Source organism: Tauraco erythrolophus, chromosome 6 (assembly GCF_009769465.1).
Source record: "Tauraco erythrolophus isolate bTauEry1 chromosome 6, bTauEry1.pri, whole genome shotgun sequence".
NCBI classification, from domain to species: domain Eukaryota; kingdom Metazoa; phylum Chordata; class Aves; order Musophagiformes; family Musophagidae; genus Tauraco; species Tauraco erythrolophus.
The window spans coordinates 61390944-61410856 of record NC_141470.1 but is presented as its reverse complement, the minus strand read 5'-3'; the positions used below and the strand labels follow the sequence as shown (position 1 = coordinate 61410856).

Below are 19913 nucleotides of genomic sequence, written 5' to 3'. Positions count from 1 at the left end.
CAAAAGCATGATGGAGCTCAGCCCTCAAGAAGCACGTGAGGTCCATCTCTCCCTTAGACTTTGGGTCTACAGTTCCCTTCAGGCCTCTACAGTTCGCCAGACATCGACAACGAAAAACAACACGAGGCAACAGGCTGCCCTTATTTCTTGAACGAGAAGCGCCAAAACACAAGCTTGGGACAAAGCAACTTATCAACAAGAGACTGCCCAAGCTGAAAGGTCTACACCAGCTCGTCCAGCACATACCAACATCTACTCTAACAGTATGCAAAAAGCATTTTAAGTTTTAAAGGTGATTACCTTGCCTTAGTCATAATTTTAAGTTTTTCACAGCCTGAGTTTAGAAGTGATCTTGTGATATTTTAAGCGAGTGACCTTTGTTTAGAGCATATGTCACTTTTAGCAATCTCTATTTTAACGTAGGCTACAACTTTTAGACTACAGGAGCAGCACGATGGTTTCCGCATTGGATGGCACATCGCTTTTCTTTGCGGTGTTTCATTTTTTAAGAAAAGGTTGTGTCAAAACCTACCTGCTGAAACTCCCACTCACCCAGCCACCATGCACTCATTCAGATGCACAAGAGGGGTTTCCCCCAAGGCTGGCTGCTGTTAAAGGACCCTTTTTGGGCCAGTTTCATTCTGCCAGCCTGAAGACAAAGATCTAGAATTTGGGGCGAGCAGAGTTGTCTTCCCCCATGAAAGAGGTAGGATACCAGAATAGGTTTTTTTTTGTTGTTGTTGCTGTTAAAGACTACTTAATCCACACATTGAGCTGGGTCTGCCTAGCAACAAGTTGGAGTTTTAAACTTGTATCATCCTACTTGTGTTCCCATGGCTACTGTCATGAACAGTGCAGTGGCAGCTGCACTGATCAGCACAAGTGTCCCAGGAGGGACATCTTTAAGATTCCCAGACAGAAAACAATACCGAGGAAGTACAAATGCTACACCTGGTACGTCTGCCTTCACAGCCCCTCTACCCACCCTGAAAGCACCCAGAGCAGCCTCCTCGTAGGGATGGAGGGATGTCGGCTGGGGGAACATCTACAGATCATTCGCACTGTTTAGCGCAAAAAAAAGCTTGGATGCAGCACTTTTAGCATCTCACACAGCTGTCAGCAACCTAAATGCACAACTATACAGAACTCCAGCCAACAGTGCCTGCTACACTGGGCAGCTAGCTGTCAATGCAAGCAGGGAGGAGATGAGAAATCCTCCCCCTATCCCCATTCACACATGGCCAAGACTCAAACTGATGTTACTGATGAGAACAGAGGGACAAGTTCAGACCCCCAAAGAGGGCAAGAGAAGTCAGAGGAAAGAGGAAAAACTCCACATTTCAATGCAAGCTGCGAGTAAAGAGTTGCTCCAAAAGCAATGCTGTTATGCAAACTAGACTTTCCCAGTCCTGCCGCTTCAGTTCCTCAAGAGGGGAGGCCATTTCCTACTCAGGAGAGGCTTTTCTTAGCCTTTATCCATCCCGATCCCCTTGTGGAACTAGAAGCTCTCTGTGCCCTCTCCAGTGACTCTCACCAGGGAACAGTTAAGAGGAGAGGGCAGGCATCGCGCCCCTGCGCGCAAGCCTTGTTTATAATATTCCTTAGGGATTTCTGAACCCAGAAGCCACAACTATGATTACACATTTGTTACGTTGTGCTTTCACACTACAGTTATAAAGTCTAGAACGGCACCCATTCAAGGTCACATACACTAATAATTATTCTCAACATCCAACTTTCTCTACATGACCTAAACCCCAACCTGCTAAGACATCTAGTCATCTAAAAGTACATGCACACGCTACCACGATAGGCTATCGCAGATGCCTACAGACAGCAGAACTGAAAAGCTGCGATGGACAGACACGTGGTTAGACTCCTCTAATTAGACAGCTACACTAAGAAAACAAGCCGTAGGCTCTCTCAGATTGTTATTTGTGAAATCCACCCAGGTGAAGAGCCTGGAGATAAGGGAGGTGGCAAGGAAGATGAAATAACTTGAAGGACAAAAACTCACCACCTTTTCCTCCTGTCCCTAATGGGGGAGAGGAATATTTTTCTAGGGATATACCTAGTTCCGCGTACATATAGAGTATAGACGAGACCCTGCTGATGTCCCCTAGAGGTACCTGCACGACAGAAGGACAGGGCTGAAGGGGGAAGCATAGACTAGAATTTCCTCCCAAGAGGGGATTTTCGCAATTTTAGCACACTGCTGCAGCCTCTTCCCCCCAGAGAGGCAGCATTTACCAATACTTCCTTTATGAAGTTCAAAGAGCAAGCTGCTGCACAGAGCTGAATTTTTGAAGATACTTGGAAAGGACTTGTTTAGTCTCAAAACTTTACATGAGAAGTGAAGCAAATATATTGAGTTTGACCTACAATACTTAAAGGCAGTCACATCACAATTAGTTGCATTTCAAAACAGTGAGAGGAGCACAAAAGCAGCCCAGTTCTAGAATATGCTGGAGAAACTTTCACTGCCTTCACTAAGGCTGAGCACATCCTCTCATACTTTCGAAAAGCACAAAGAAGCCAAAACCTTCATATGGAACTATAAATTAAAAGCTTATAAAGTTTAAAGACAGAGACACCTAATCTAACATTCCTTACAAAAGCATTTTTTAAGACCAAGTTTAGTTTACAAACCAACTTTATATTTCAAGAACTGAATTTCAAATTGTTCTTTGAAGTTTAAACACTTAAGAACATGGAATTGCTCATCTTGTTATACCATCAAGTCAAAGCCTCAAAAGACAAGGTCACCCAGTGCAGAAAGAGGTACAGACTTCCTAGGAAGGGAGCACACTCTTTCTAACCACCCAAAAGTTTTGTTTTTGATTTGGTCTCTAGACTCCATCAACCCCTAGTCACCACGTCTCCATCTTACCTTACACTTGGAACGGCCAAGGCAAGCCTTTGCCACGACCAGAAATTGTTATATATGAGGGAAGCAGAGACTAGCACTAACCCAAGTTTCTGAGGAGCCAGTTACTTCATATTTACCTGCCTAGTACATATTAAAAAAAAGGTACATTAAAGTCACAACACGGTTAAAAAAATACATACAGATGTCCAACAAAGCATTGTCATTTATACTACTCTGAAGGTATGCAACAGGACTAGAGCCCACTATAAGCCGCATTATACAGTGCACCTTGATCACAGAGGCAAAGATTTCCGAGCTAATTATAATGACTAATCGCAGGGAGCTCTAAGCCTTCACTTGGCCAAGTCACAGACCTAACTAGGGCTGAAAACAAGAGTTTCAAGAGCAACTCATTAAGCAGCAGGAACCAGCTATGAAGAACAAAGCATTCACTCTACCTAGTATTAATTCCAGTCCAGCCATTAATACATTTGTTAGTACATGAGACAGCTATTACCTCCACATACAAACACTGCATGTGCCAGGCAGGGAAGGAAGCCACAGGCTTTGGCTGCACCGAGACTTGTTTGTTTACTACAGCATTCAGGTTTGAGAAGGATGTTCTTGGTACTATTTGAATAACGAGAAAGCTCCAATGCCATGCCTTGGAATAAGGTGGAGCGGGAGTTCTGCTCACCACCAGCAGCCTCTGCACCCTTTCATAGGACAAATGAACAGACTGGGTGAAAGCTAACTACTGAGCCACACAGGCTTAAAAAGGGTCTCCTTCGGACGAGCAGCCCAGAGGTAAGAAAGATATGGCACCAAATCAACACCTGTGCTCCTACTAAAGTGTCAGACACATGGATAACAAAGACTCCAACTTGAGCGCTGCTGTTCTCCTTTTTATTCAAGGTGGATTTAAAACACAGAAGATAAGCTGAAGCATCAGCATCTACAAGTCGCTTCATTCTCCTAACGTAGATGCATTGGGACTGCACCTTCTCCTGCTATGGTGACTGGACCAGCAGTACACACCAGTGACAGAACAAGATGAGACCGAGACTCAGTCACGCACCAGCAGAGTTGCCAGCACAGTAAGGAGGTGGCAGGAGTCATCTGTCCCCTTCCCCACGGCTGCTGGGGACCAGCCTGACCTTGAGAACCTCCTTCACTTGTACCTAAATGCCCATGAGGTTGAGACAGCCAAAAAAACAAGGTTTCAGCAACAGCTTTTGGTGGAGCACCTGGTGAGGAACTTCTCATCTGCTCTGCAGTGCAGCACATACAGAGGCTGTGACTTATGGAAGAAAGAGAGTAAGACAAATACAGCCCATGGAGGAGTAAGGGGCTGAGCATACTACAACTAGGAGGAAAAGCTCCTCTCCTCCCACCAGAAAGTTTAACAGGAAACCCACAGTACCTAACTTTTCCACCACCTAACTGGAAAAAACACACTCTTGTTGGGGACAATGCACATTTCCTCAGTCAGCAGTGAAAGGACCGAGGTGTGCCTGATTTATCAGGATACTAGGCAGCCTCTGGCAGTCCAAACACATTTGGTGTTAGTACATTATGGTTTGGTATTTCTGATTAGATCAAGCATCCTCATAACTCTCCCTTCTTTTCCAAAAAGACTGTTGCACTAAAGGAGTTCCTGCCTGTTGCGTTTCAGGCAAAGTCACTTGAGGAGATGAGATAGCTTTCCAGGATACCAGTATTTCCAGTTTCAGGTGCTTGGTTTTGACTTTTCCACTTGCTTAGATGGAGATCCCAAAGTCTCATCTGAAGAGTACACTTTTTTCGAACCCCATTCTGATGAGCTCATTCATGTAAACACCATTTTCTCTTACAGTCAGACTATTTGTGAACTATTAGGACTGTTAGGAGCAGGACTATTTGCAAACAAAGAAACAGAACAAGCTGGCTGGGAGTTAGACTTGCCAAGTGCAAGTCATAAGGGGGCTTTTAACAACCTCTTGTTAAAGGGTTACAGTCCCTATTGTGTAGGCCAATAGGTGCTTCTGCCAAGAACCCCACAAAGTAGCTGAAGACACAACCTAATGAAACCTGGCCTTTACAACCACCAGAGAAATACAGCTATTCCAGGGGAATCAGCCACCCAGGGGCTGTCCCATTATTATATTTTCACCTTTGATCCTAAATAAACAGAGGGTGGGCACGTTTTAACAGCCAGAGTCAGATGGATGGATGCACCAGCTTCCTCCCCTAGGACACAGCCACGCCACCACTTTCTTATCAGGCATTCCAGATCAGAGACAGCAGAGAATGTATTTTTTTTTTTTTTTCTACCCTTCTTAGACACAACTACACTGACAAAGTTTCTGAAAACATTGAAAATGGCTTTTAGTTTCTCCCCCACCCCTTCATTTTTGGTAACACTGAAGCAACACAGTGTTGGCCATGAAAGAAGGCCAGGAAATGCCAAGCGTTTGTGCAGGAGCAGGCTGAGCCCAGCTAAGTGTGGACCAGAGAAGGACCACCTCGCTTCCTGGCAGCAAGCACTTTCCAGTAGGCTTTTCTACACCTAGAGGTGAAAGCACTACAGAGTATTTCCTTCCACCATTTTTACTTTAACTGTTACAGTACAACAGAAAAAAAACTGGGAAGAGAGCAGCACTGTAATCAAGAAATTGAAGTCTCCCTACTGACACACATCCCAACTTCGAATCTCTTCAAGACACAATTGAGTCAAACCAGCTTTTGCTCATATGTTTCCACTGGAAATAGCCCTGGAAGCTGCTTTCCAAAGATGAGCAACACAACTGATGTCCAAAGGTACAAGATGTGGCTTGTATTTTTACTGTCATCGCAACGAATGAGAGAATCTAAAGTTATAGTGCTATGAAGGAGAAAGAAAAGTTCATCTGCCTTCAACACATGTCAAAATTCAGGAGAGACCGTTCTCTTCAGGGAGTTATTTAACACTCCTCAAAATTATGGAAGCTTTAATCTTTACTTAAATTCACTGGCTGTGTTAAAGTGGTCACTAATGTTTTCTTCCTCCTATTTTCAATGTTCCAATAGCATAAATTAATGAGTAACAAGTAAAACAGTCAAGTACAGTATCAGTGCTTCCCCATATGAAAGATTTTTATTTAGCTTTAGGATATGCAATGTTTCCTTCCACTGAGTTTTTCCAATAACAGGACATGTGGGTTTCATTTGTATGGATTAAAAGAACCATAATAGTTTTCCCTCTGTAAAACCTTCAATGTCTCAGACCAAGAACTCGCAAGAAATGCTGACCTACTGATACTAGCCTTTGTTTAATGCACAGAATTTTCAGCTGGCAAATATTTGCTCTAATAAGTGAAGAAATAGGAGAGACAATAGCAATTTTTCACATCGCATCTGCAAAATCAAGGCCAAACAGTGAAACACAGCTGAAGTGCAAGTTTCACTGATTCTAGAGAGCTCTGGCATGGGATTTTCAGTACAAAAAGTTTTGCCTGTTCTTCTCCCTAGTTGAACCAGCTTGTTTAATAAACACGTTGTCTCTGCAAAAGCCTTGCCTTTACTGTACAACTATTCTTACTAAACAAATAACAGAGGCGTAGTACTACAACAATAATAATAGAGGTGTAAGTTTTGGAGAGAATAAAAGGAGTGGGACTGATGCAGTGAGAACTTACTTTCCCAAAACAAGGGGAGATTGGGATAGGTAACAAAGATAGCAACATTGATTTTGGCAAAGAAGCTATAGGCTCTGCCAGCACACGGAATAGGCCTTGCCACCATAAAGAGATTTACTAACGGAGCTGTGAGTAAGGACCACCTCCTACAGAGGATTCCAGCCAAGCATTTTTACAGTCAAACAATCACATCAGGCCCCCTCCTCGGCCACTGCCACAGCAAGTTTTAGCCAGTTTAGTTTTAGTATTAAAAACTTGCACTAAAATATTTTAATCCAGAATGAGAACTTGTTATTTTCCAGTTCTAAGGATTAAGCAAAAACAAAGAAGCACAACCACTTTCCCCATACTCTGTTCAAACAAGGGAGAGACAAGCACACTATCCTTCTCCATGCTAGCCGAAAGGTGCTGAGGTCCCTTCCCTCCCTAAAACTAGGCAATCATTGAGGAGACACTCTCTCACTTTCAGGTCATGCCATTTGGCACTTTTTTTGCTCTTCTCTGGCTATTTAATTCATGAAACCCAACCAACATCCCACCACTGCCTTGCTTTACATCTTTTTTCTCCCACAGTCTCACAGATAAGGATTTCAGAAAAGCTTTCCTAATTTTATTGCTCTCTGCTACAGCTCACACGTGGCTGAGAAGTGAAACAAAATTAAATGCTTTCTTTACCCCTATGCATGGGGACAGAGGAACACCCACGTAAGAATGCTGACGTAAGAATCAGTAGTTACAGATATATCCCAGCCAAACTCGAGGTATAATTAAAGATTAAGTTAAAAAGAAAAATAATACACACAAGGCCTAGTCTGTACCGTTTTCCCCTCAGACCCAGCTAGAGCGGCATGAGCCCTCTGCATTTTACCAGCCAGCTAATCTGAAGGTGAAAGCCTCCACAACATGACACCAAGCAACCTTCAAGCTTTAGGATACCTTGGTCAACTAGTCCCTAAAATTTCTAGTGAGAAACAGACACAGCATCTGTGCACTCTGATAACACCATTCCATTGATTTAACTTTGAAATTACTAGTGAGATACAACAGTAGGCTTATTTGGGGTTTTCTTTCTTAAACATGGAAACAAAAGAAGCATAACAAATAAACACAAGTGGCTATTTAGTCTTTAGGACGGAGATCACAAAATTCAGGGAATAATGTTGCATTGCAAAATTACTCCTGGGTAATTCCACAGGCCAGAAAACCAACTCTTCAATACAAAGCAGACAAAAGTTCACCTCAAACTTGTTAACTAAAAAGTTCACTTTGAAGAAAAAAAAAAAGAGACCAGTAAAGAAGGATCAAATGCCCATTCAGGTCATCAGGTAACTGATCATTTACTTCGAGTGAATCTACTAAGAGTTTGCTGTATTACACTGTGTACTCAGACAAGAGGGTCTGTTGATGCTGTGTTAGGGTATATATTACTCAGAAAAAAATTTGCTTCTCCACATCACACACTTCCCCCTCCCTTCCACTCCACGCAGCACAGAAAGCAGTAACCTTTGCATAGGTCACTGTACGCCTAAAAGCTAAAACCAGAACAATGTATAACTGAGCACATAACAGTGAGAAAGGGGCATAGAGTATTTTTTTCCCCTCCATCTATTATCTCAGAGAAATGAATTGCACAAAAGAGTGTAATTCACAGGGGTGACCGAAAAGCCCAAGTATTGTTGTGATACCTGGCTAATAGCCAGTGTGATGCACGTTGTGTGTTAAAGAAACGTTGCATTTGACCTACAGATTGAAAAACAGTGTCAACTGCTGCCTAACTAACAGCTCCCCCTCCCTCCCCCCTACTTTTTCTCCTCCTCCTCCTCCCCCCCCTTCCTCCTCCTGGTCAACCAAGAAATGGAGTTCCCATGTGCCAAGACCTTGTATCTTATTTTATCAAGAAAATAAAGGGGAGAAGGAGTGGGGAAACAATGATCCTGTATATAAATACAAGTAATATTAAACTTAAGAACAAAAAATCCTCTTTTTGCCCCCCACCCCCCCCGCCAAGATCTTAAGAGGTAAGAACAAACAAATATATTTAATAATAAAAAAGGCATCCAACATATTAGTGCACAGTCTGAGGACGATCCACGAGGAACCTTTTTCTTGAATCCACACAATAGTAACTCTCAAGATTATTCAATAAGGAGACACCGTATCTTTCCATACCATTCTTTTTGTTTTAAGGCAAGAGGTGCAGAGGATTCAATTAAGTTTGGGCTGGGCAAAGGGACAACTCCAAACGCTAGGATCTCCAGACAGGAGAGGGGTTTTCGATAGCTTCGACCTCCACTTACAAAGGAACAATACAAAAAAAAAAAAAAAAAAATTGCTTACATTTCAAACTAAGGAGGTCAACAGCCTGTCTTTCTATACGCGGAGATACATCAGTACTAACATGCTTCCAGCACCTGCCTTTCAGCACAACCCCAATTCCTTTGTTTGCTCAAAATTTGCTTCCATACCACTTTAAATTAGCTTACAAAGAACCGCAGCAGAATAGCTGGAATGTGAAAATTTTTTTTTTTTTTGGAGGGGGGAGGCGAGCAGCTTCTTAGGAGGGGAGAAAATTAAAATACAGACCTAAGTCGCTTATAAATACCTTCGAAAAAATTATATTTACAACTTGATGCCTTCTAGTTTCACCCCAACTACGGAGCGCACAGACACATAAGTCTGGCAGAGGGTACGGGAAAAAAAAAAAAAAAGAAAAAAAAAAAGAAAAAGAAAGAAAGAAAGAAAAAAAAAACCACCCAACTGCCATCTCCTGCCTCCTCTAACCCTGCCAGCTTCCCTGTTCCTCCCTGCCTGCAAAGCGCCCTCTGGAAAGCATCGAGACTTCTTTTATCAATTTAGGAGGGGAAAAGGGGGGTCCTTGTTCTTGCTCTGGGTGTTTGGGACTGGAATTGGAAGGAATTATTTTTGGACCCCCTCGATGATCGGGGGGGGGGGATGCCCCCCCGGGCTCCGCTCATCGAGGGGGTCCAATGGATGGGGGAGGGGGGGGGAAGTCGCCCCCCTAACAAATAATAAAGACTTACCGGGGTCGAAATCGGGGACCACCGCCTGGTACTGCGGCCCAACCCTCATACCGCCGCCAGCTGAGGGAGGTAGAGGCAGAAGCGTTACCCGCGTGGGCCCGCCCGGCTCCTACTCCCCCCCCCCCCCCAGCCCCATAGTTCCCACACACCGCCACCCCCCCGCTTCTCACCGTGCTCCTCATCGCTGGAGGACCCCGAACTACCCTCCTCCCAGGAGTTGCCGCTGCTGTTGCCGTTGGGGGCGGCGGATAAACTTTTGCTACCGCCGTTGTTATTATTATTCGCGCCGCCGGCGTTGTGGTTCCTACCCCGCCGTTTCCCCGAGACCTCCGGGCCCTTCTCGATCATGGCTGGCATTTAGGGGAGGAAAAGGGGCGGGGGGGTGTGTGGAGAAGAAGGGAAGGGGGGGGAGAATCAGAGTTTAAAAACTGCGGGGGGGTGGGGGGGGGGCTGGGGGAGGCGCCGAGGGCGGGCGGGAGCCGGGGCGGGCCGGTGAGCGGCGGCGCTGCTACATCCCCCACCACGATCGCCCCGAAGTTTGAGGCTCATCCCAGCCCTGCGCTGGGACTCCGTTCAACCTGCGCTGCTGCCTGCGACAGGCCCCGCCTCCCCCCTCTCTTGCCCCTTTCCATTGGTTAAACCTACATTTTGGGAGGCGAGCCCGCCTGCCCATTGGACGGCGCTCCCTGTCCATCGCGGCGGCCCGGCGCTTCCGTTTGCTGGGTTAGGTGGAGGCGTATCGCCGGGCCATACGTGGTGCGGGCTCCGCGATCTCTCCGCCCAGCGATACCTCTCCTCCGAGGGCCGCGCCGGAGCGGAGCGGACCGGGGCAGAGGCGGTTTCGCACGCCCCCGCTGGAGCGGCGCTCCCCGACCCGGTCCGGCCCGCGGAGGGGGCGGCTGCGGGGTCCGCCGCCCCACTGTGAACTCAGCCGCGGGAGGAGGGTGGCGAGGGACTACTTTCCCCCCTCCCCCGCCCCGCGGCGGAAGGTTACTGCGGGGTTTGAATGGGATTCCGTACAAAGCCCCCGTTGCCAGGGGGGCCGTTGCTAGGGGGTACCGGGGCGCGTGGCGGGGGCGGGGCGGGGCGGTTGGCGTTGGAGTTCTCTGCCCGAACCCGTCGGGACGGGCTCCGCCGGCAGGGGCGGCTGCTCCGCGGGGGGCACAGAGTCCTCCGAGGGGTTGGGGGACCCAGTGGCCGGGAGTGCGCTGAGGAGATCGGGGGCGCCGCCCGACTGGCGGGGAGCGGCGCTGAGGGTGCGGGACCGCGGTGGGGATGGTTCGCCCTTCCCGGGAGCGGAGCCCTGAGGGGATGAGAGCAGCCGGCTGGGAAGCACGGATGGAGCCCGCGGGCCGCAGCCCAAAGCAGGATCGGGCCCCGTCAGCAGCGTGCTGCCGGCTTCCCCCCCGGAGGCAGGGCGGCCAGGCGGGGTGCCGCAGTGACGGGGAGCCGCCGAAGCCCTCGCCGCGGGCCGCGGTGGTGGTCGCCCCGAGGTCCTCCCAAGTAACTCCTGAGCCCCCCCCACTCCCCTCGAGGGGCTCTTCTGCCAACTCAAGAGCTGCACTTCGGGCCCAGCGTGAGCAACGGGACCCCCCGCCCCAAATCCGCGCGTGTGCCTTGCCCGCGGGGCCCCGTGCGGCCACCGCGGCAGCGCGGCTGGGGGCTCCGCCACCGAGGAGCCCCTTCAGCCCGGGAGGGCCTGGCACGGCGCTGGAACCCTCCCACATGGCTGCTGTCGTGAGATGGGGCTTTCGGAGTCGGGGACTGCACCGTCCCCCGCGTTTGTCCCTTCCCCGAGTCTCATCCAGGAGCGTCCGTACAGCCCTACTGTCGACCTCCAACAGCAGCGCTCCCAAAAACTGGGAAGGAGCCTGGGCGGGGGGCGAGGGAAGGAAACAAAAGGGGAAGTGAGACCACTTTTCCTTTCCTTGTTGCACGAGGCTCCTGTCGGCAAACCCCGTATGCTTCAGCGGGAAAATGGGTTAGGGGGGAGGACGGGGGTCCAGGCCTGTCCTGACAAAAATGGGCAATAAAAGTATACAAACTGCTCGCTTTTATTTGCTACTTGAGCTGTACAGCAGGGTGCGGGAAAACAATACATAATCATGGAAAGCCGCTTGTGGGGCGTGTCTTCTATTTTCATTCAAATTAACTTCTGTAGCAAGTTTTTTTTTATTGGCCCGTGCAATTAAAAGTGCAATTTGACTAGCAGCGGTTATCTCGTATCAGACAAACTGTCCCCAGCCGCTCCCCTCCTCCCGCTGCCATTTTAATCCAGGAGAATTTGCACAGGGGGAGGGGGAAAGAGCTGCTGAGGGAGAGCTACAGTCTGTAGTACTGGCCTTACCGTTCGTTTTCTATATTGTATTTAAGATCATCAAAATTATTTTACTTCTAGGTAGTAGTTTGGAAAGGGTCCTCCTTAATTTTCATGCGCTACTTCATTAAAATTAGAGAAAGAAATACCTTTTGCAATGCGTGTTAGTTTCTTTCAGTCTAGTGACCTCTTCAATATTTACTTTCCCCTCTATACTCACCGTATGTGTTGTGTGTGTATACTGACAGATGCATAATCGGTTTATTTCATGTACACATGCATGTACCTGTGAATGTTTATTCTCCACGGTTATTTACTTACAACACAATAAGTTTATTTACACTACATAAAAATAACTTTTTCTAGCTCACAAAGCTAAATTTTATGACAGCAACTCTTGATCCCACACTCTTCAAAAATACCAATTCTAAATCAGAGGCATAATTAGCGATGCTCTTAAACCCCAGCACTGAGAGCTGCAAATATTTCCTGGTGCAAAGTGTATTAGTTCTTTAGTGCAGAATTCATTTTCGTGATAGACAGAAATGCAAACATGGCAGAGGATTTCTATTCCAGAAATCCAAGGGCAGGAAGGGAACACCTGATTTTCCATTTTAAAATGAGCTTGAGTGAAATTGGAAAGGTTTTTCACTCCACTTTGCAAGTCCCAGCCCTGGGGAAAAAAAAAAAAAAACACAAAAAACCAACAAAACAACAAAACATGAAGAACTCACCCAAAAATTAGACCAAAGCACACCTGAGTATTCAACTTGAACTTGAACCTGAGACCGCAGATGTGCTTACATGGAGACACATATGTGCAAATCAGGGCCTAATTTTGGTCTTCCTTCATTTCCTCTCCCTTCCTCCCTCCCTCCCTCCCTCCCTCCATCCCTCTTTCCTCTTCCTTCATAGCCGTTTCACACTTAGGCCCCAGGATTAAAATCCAAAAGTCAATCATCTAAATATTTATAACACAATTTTACTCTTTTAAACTGTTGAAACAACATTTACTGCCACTGCTTCGCAACTGTTCGCCTTTCCGAAGGCTGCGGCCCCAGCCCTGCCCCTCCTGGCGCAGGGTCACGCAGCCGGTCAGGCTCTGCCGATGCCCCCAGCCAGGCCACTCCTGGTCTACATCAGAAGATGAGGAGATGCCCAGGGACAGGAACGGATCCTTCTCCCTTGGGTACCAAGGGCGGGGGGATGCCCTGCGCATGTGTGTGTGTTCCCAGAGCAGGAAGTGTCAGGGCTGTCACCGTACGGCCAGTTGGCACCTGGCACAGCTGTGTCCCACGCCAACACTGCCGTCCTCATCCCCGGCAGGGCTGCTTTTCTCTTTTTCAAACTTTTCTACCAAAACTCATGAGCCATGAACGTAACATCCCCAATGCCAATGGAGCTTTTTGTTTCTAACTGTTGCGAAAATTTTTCGTGTTTGTTTTTGCTTCCTCAACAGTGGCGTTGGGTTTCTTCCTGCTTAGGCTGAAAGGCTGAAGTTTTGAGAGTGTCCCAACACAGCGCTACAGATTTTGGTGTTGCTCTTGAAGCAAACTTTGAAAAATTCTGTTCTGGCCATAAAGAAAACTCTTCGCAGAGTGTAGGCAAGTGTGTACACAAAGCCTGTACACAAAATACAGGATAGTGTTTTATTTTTCAGCAGCGATAGTGAATGCACTTATTGCAGCCTCTGACTACTGCAAATGCCAAAAGAGCAACAAATTCTGCTCCTCCAGCACACGCCGCTTGCTCTGGAGAAACCTAGTGTTAAAACATCTGTATTTTTAAGTTCTGCAAGGTGGGACAGATGAGGAGGAAACCCCATGAGCACTAAAAGAGACTCTGGTGGGCACGGCGTGTTGTTTACCTGGATCAATACTCCATTTAGACACATTAGGTCGCAATCCTACACGGGACTGTGCACACCCATATGTCCTGCCGAGGCTCGTCAAGCTGTGTGCAGGAGTTTCATCTACGAGCTGTAGCCGAATGAGTCACCTAAAGCAACATAAAGTTGCTTGACTGCAACTTCTGGACATTACTGTAGCATAATGGTTAACCTGTTCAGCTGTTTGGGTATCAGAGCAAAAGGGGGGGGGGGAAGTCTTTTCCTTATAAAGACAGTGTCATTGTTGTGTGTTTGCTGTAGCCTAACAGGTTGGACCAGGCAGGACTGTAATTTTAAATAATTTCTTGAAATTTGGTTATCTTTGTCAGGGGAAAAGCACCTCTCCTTGCCAACTCTTAAATGAAAACTTTTTATTGTCATTAACCCTGTCAGTCCCACAAGCAAAACATAGATGAAGTAGAAACGCAACGGGAATGCCCGACAACAGAGCAGACTTCGTTCCCCAGACAAAAAGCAAAGCATCTTCTGCCTCTTCCTTGGTCTCCTCCCTGCCCAGGTGAGCAGTTCATGCCTTTCACCAGGATGGCAATGCTCACCACGCAACCCTTGGGCTGCTGGTTCTTGCAACAAAGGGTTAAAAGTGCTGAAACCCTTCCTGTTTCCCAAGCTGTAAAAAACAGCTCTCACCTCCTGCATATTGTATTTTCCTGGAAAACAGACACACTAAAAATGCTTACCCCAGTGAGAATGTGCCTGTGTGTTTACACGAGTGTGTATATATATATATATATGTATGTATGTATATAGACACACATATATTTGGTTACTAGTAGTGGAAGGGGCAATTAATCACCTTCTAGGCTGATTGTTTTTGATACTGAAAGGCTATTAATCAGGAAAATGTTACCCTTTGAACAAGATGTTTATACAGTCGACACTATGGGTTGTTTTTTTTTTCCCCTGGTGCTAAGCTGCCTGCTAAAGCAGAGCGGAAATCGGGTTTATAATCTCTTACATTAGAACTTCATGCTCCACACTGGACAACAATTTTGGCTGGAATTTGAAAGGAATGTACGGAAGTTGATGCTTGGGTCTCTTTGGTTTCAACGGGAATTAGGTGTTCAAAACCCAAATCTCTGGAAGCATTTCGATGCCTAAAAGACATAAACAGACATCACGTGCAAATTTCAAAAACACCTCCTTCGGCTGAAAAAATCGCAAGGGGTATCTAATTTCATTTGTGAAATGTGACTAAAAGACCTTCAAAATTTGTCCCTAAATCTCCTACACTCCTTTGGAAATTTGTCCTTGGAGCCTTTCAGCCTGAAAGCTGCTTTTAGAGAAGGAATAATATGGCAAATTTTAATCCAAACTTTTATTTCCCACTGGAGAGAATGGCTCATATCCTGTAGCGAGTGGGAGGCCAGGGGAAAAAAATACGGGTAGGACCGTGGTGGGAGTGTGAGGGTGCAGAGAGGCAGCTGGGGCTGGATCAGCAGCTGGGGCTGGATCAGCAGCAGAGGGGAGGCAGGAGAAGGGCTGCTGGCAGCTGTGGGGTCACCATGGCAGGACCAGGGGAGCCACAGCAGTGGAGGAAACCCTGTCTTGGCCTGGAGTGGGAATCCTGGCTGGCCTGGAGGGGAGGCACTGAGAGCTGGCCTTGGGAGAACAGAGAAGATGGGACTGAAATCTCTCCTGGGCAGAGGCTGGTGGTGCCAGGAAGAGCAACGGGACAAACACATGGCATCTGGGTGTGGGCAGAGTTGCAGAGAACAGCCAGTGTATCCCAGCGAAGTGTGAACGCAGACCCCAGCGGGTTTGTTTCAGCGTCTGCACTAGGAGCTGTTTCACAGCTTGGGACGCTGGTGGGGACAGGAGTCACTCATCTGTACTCGCTGCTGTCAGCAGCCCCTGGCAGGGATTCGGCTCCTGGGGCATAGGGCTTTCCCCACCACCACCACCCCCCGCCCTGTGTTGTTCCCACAGGACTCCCCTCTCTCCTTTTCCTCCTGGGGGTTTCTCTCAGCTAATTAAATGTAAGGCTGTTGGGGAGCCCTGTTCCACCTCAGCTCCCCCACCTCCCAGCCAGCGGGATTCCGGAGCGGGGCCCTCCCCTGGCAGGCAGCATCCAGAGCAGGCAGTCCCTCTCTGCCCCGAGCCCTGCACCTCTGAGCAGCCCTGAAGAAGAGCTCAGGAGGAGAAAGTGGGAAGGGAAAGCAGTGAGGGGGTGGTGAGACTGGAGCTGGGCACTTGCTTTATTAAGCCCTCCACACCTGTTGCCTTCTCACAGAAACCAAGCCTCACAGGAGGTGGGACAGCACCTTTCCCTTCCTGAGGATGAGGAGGAAGTGCATAGCAAAGTCAGAGTAGAAAGCCTCAGCTAGCTGATGTGTTTGCTCCACTCAGTTCTGTGCTTAAGTAGAAAATCCCTGTACCAGAAGAGAAACACGGCGTGCAAAGAGATTCATCTCTCCTTAAAAAAAACAAGAGGGGCAAAAAGATTTCCTATTCAGGAGCCATTTCATCATAGGGACGACTGCAGATAGCACAGCACTTACCTGGGAAGATACCCCAGATACCCCTCACTTTTTATAAACTTCTTTCATTTCACTTCTCTCCGTCATCACCATCTGGGCAGTGGGGCAGCCAGCGTGCACTGCTGCAGGCTGTGAGGGGAGATGGAGTTGCAGGGGATGGCTGCCATCACTTTCAGGGTGACCAGGAGTCCAATAACTTAATTTTCCTCACAAGAGATTTCAAACAAGAAATGCACACAATCCCTTCAGGGAACTCTTTGTCACAAGGCCTAATGGGACAAAGATTGGATGCTGTACATTAAGAGATCCAGGGGTTTAACAATAGATACCAATTTTTAGAGCTTTGCAAGGAATACGATCCCTTGCATTTCAGCATTTAAATCAATCTCTTTTTTTTTTTGAGTGACAGAAGAAGCTTTCCCCAGGAGTGGCTACTCACACAGTGCTGTGTGTGAAGTTCCTTTACCTTTGAAGGACGTTGCTAGCAGCAAAGCTACCAGAAAAAAAGAAGCACCGGATCCAGCAGGACAAGTCCTCTCCATGAGACCCTCCATGGTGGCAGCTTTCCAGTGGCCCATGTTGCTGGGTTCCACTGGTGGGAGCAGAAAGGCAGCCCAGAGAGAAGCGTCCCACCTTTGCAGCCTTGCAGGCAGCCCCCTGCCTGCACACTCCCACGGAGGTGCACCAGTGTCCAGGGCTCCGTCAGAAACCTTGCAGCAACGTCCCTCAGCCAGGTGGTCTCCTGCCTCCCTGGGGGTCCTCTTCACTTGCCTTGTCGCTATCGTGTTATTTTATTGTGCCACTATTCCCCCAGCAAAGGGGAAGAGAGGTCCAGCTGAGAGGCGGCTGCTTGCTCCTGAAATCCTATCAAAAAAAAACCCTGGTTGACTTTCTGCCAACACAGCCCCATTTACACCACCATTCAGCCCAACTTCTTCCCATGACATAGGATGATCTTCGGGAAATCCAGCCAGGGGTATCCTCCAGGGCCTCTAACCACTGGCATTCCACAGGAAAGGGAACTGTTAGAAATTAATCTGAAATCACCCTCAAAACATGTAGTCGTAGATCCAAGCAAACTTTTGTAAGTGAGTAAAAATATGTAGGTTGGTATGATCCTACACACATGTGGGAGTGGAAATTGTCTTGTTCACACCCTGCTGACGAACATGGGGATCATTCTGCTGAAATCCCTGGAAATTCCCTTTGTTGTAAAACCAGTACAAGAAGGCTCAGGCCTTCGGTGAACACACCCTAAGGCATAGCACAACTCATCAGGACTCTAGTGCCAACCGTTGATTTTACTGTCTCTCTTCCATTCATTCCAAATATAATCTGGAAATCTCAAATGCTCGTGATCTCAGGGGGAGGACAGAAAAATCAAAGTTAGTTCATCGCTGCTATTTGTCTAAAGAAAACCTGCAAGACATGAAAACCTGGAAAACAAAAGAAAAAAAATCAATGGAACCCCAATTTGGCATAAAATGAGGGATTAATCACCACGTAAAATAAACAATTTTAGAAAATGCTGACTAATACCTCTTAAAATTACAATTTAAAAAAGTGCTACTTTGCTATCTGTCCCAGGCTTTTCCCTCATTAAACATGGAAAGCACCAAATACAGATGCATTTCCCCTATGCTCGACACCAGCACTTAGCACAGGGGACGGATGGTGTTTCTCAATGGACAACTTGTTGGTATCCTCTCACAGCCACTGCACTGCTGCGATTCATCTGAGGACACCAGAAACCTTGCACCAAACTCTCATTCATCAGACCAAATCTTTCTACTCTGGTCTCCCTCTTGCATCGGTGTAAATCTGGAGTTTACACTGATCCGAACCTGCTCAGAGGCACTTGAAGGCTCTGGATTAATATCAAGCACAGGCATCTGCTTCCTGCTGTTTCTGTGCCTGTGGTATCAATAGTGATTTTGAAAATGATTATTTCCATACAGGCTATAATCACTTAGAAGGAACAGTTACAGCCTGTTGTGCAAATGTGAACAATACTCGCTTTTGTAAAACGTGGATTTTTCATACGACAGGAACTAATGGCCCTTTCAGAGCAGTTATGGTCTATCTTGTCAATTTGGTTTTTATTCATGCATGCTAAGTGAATTTTTATAGCCGACCTAGGAGTCCTTAAAAATGGGCCTTATACTGGAAATGCAGATGTGACTGACTGTGAGTTGTGCTAGGAGAGCATCCCTGCCCCTGGGGAGCCAGAGCCAGTAAATCAGAATTCCCTTTCTCCATGCACATGACTCGCAGGCACTCTTTCATCTGCGCTGAGAGGCAGGAAGGAGAGGCAGAATTAGCCCCTCATTACAATAATGTTTCTCACACTTTCTCCAGCTACTCTCTGCAGGCATAAGTAAAGGGGCCTCTGCTGCCAGAAAGGCTGAATACCTGTATCTCCAGTTAAAAGAAATCAGAGAGCGGGGTGCTCAGCAGCTCTGAAAGTCAGGCCCACAGAGCTTTAAACAAAGGCTTTTATTTTATTTATTAAAAAAAAAAAAAAAAAGGAGACATACTCACCTTAACTTTACTCTTCACTGTGAAAGCTTTATTGTGAAAGAAAATTATATATTTTCCAGACTATCTGATTTCTCTTACGGCTTCCCCACTATAAACTGTACTACATACGTACTCACATCAATACATTTACCTGCCTGCTTCACAGCTGGAAAGAAAATGAAGCCGTCTCAATCACGTCCGCATTCAGTAATAGAGAAAACCGACTTTTTTCCTCACTCAATGCCAATTAAAATGTGAAATGTGGATAATCTGATCTCCACTAAACATTCCAATCACCTCCATTGTACGGAGTGGATACACCTCCATACTCAGTGGCAACCTGAACCTTTTTAAAGACTGGAAAAAGTAAGAGAATAGAGGCTATACAATCTTATTACTTATTTATTTAAAATGTTGTAGCCATGCCTCCCTTCATCTCTTGGCTCCTTACCCAAAACCTGTGTAATGAGCAACATCATAGGGCCTGAGACTGTCAGCAGGCACGGCAGCTCCGCTAAAAGGAACACATTTATACTGATTCACGGCAGCTGAGGATCTGCCACAGCACACCCAGGGAACACCTACCTCTCCAGAAAAAAAGATACACCTCTGACAATGTCTTCCCAAGGTATTTCGCACAGATCCCATGCCGTAGTCAAGTAGGAGCCATTTCCACTCCACTTTCTTCTGTCTCCATTGCTGCACCTTGCCAGTGCCTAACCACCTTGTCCTCATCATAGAGGCTCTCGTCTGAAAAGGCACGGAGCCAAACCTGGCACGAACCGACCAGATATGTACAAAGGAAAATCTTGACAGCATCTGTGAATAGAGTTTAAGAGAAAGGAACAAAATAATACCACATATGTTAACAGATTGAAATGGTAGCTATGGTGACCAGAGACAGACAAAGAACAAACCATTTTGACTGAATTCAGCCAATTCTTTCTGACAACAAACTGCAAGTATAAAGCAAACTTTTTAAAATCCCTGATGAAATCATTGTAAGAAAACCATTCGGCTCTGTTTGGATTGTTTGCTTTTTAAATTTCAGTTTCAGCTATTACATTAAACCTATTAATCATTGATGTAGTCAAATACTTTCCACCGAATAAGAATGGGGATTT

At 46.8% G+C, this 19913-nt stretch overlaps 1 protein-coding gene across 3 annotated transcripts in view; it reads right to left on the bottom strand.

Annotated features, from left to right (window-relative positions):
• The window catches only part of RCOR1 (REST corepressor 1), an 85378-nt gene extending 75118 nt beyond the window's left edge, over nt 1-10260 (bottom strand). For 2 of the 3 annotated variants that reach the window (XM_086613662.1, XM_086613663.1), the window contains exons 1-2: nt 9737-9963; nt 9567-9626 (exon numbers count right to left, since the gene is read on the bottom strand). In XM_086613662.1, coding sequence (XP_086469788.1) covers nt 9567-9626; nt 9737-9923 — 247 coding nt within the window. In that variant the 5' untranslated portion in view covers nt 9924-9963. Of the gene's footprint in view, nt 1-9566; nt 9627-9736; nt 9964-10211 lie in introns of those variants that run through there. The other variant, XM_086613660.1, reaches the window with a different exon arrangement.
• Between the last annotated feature and the right edge of the window lie 9653 nt (nt 10261-19913).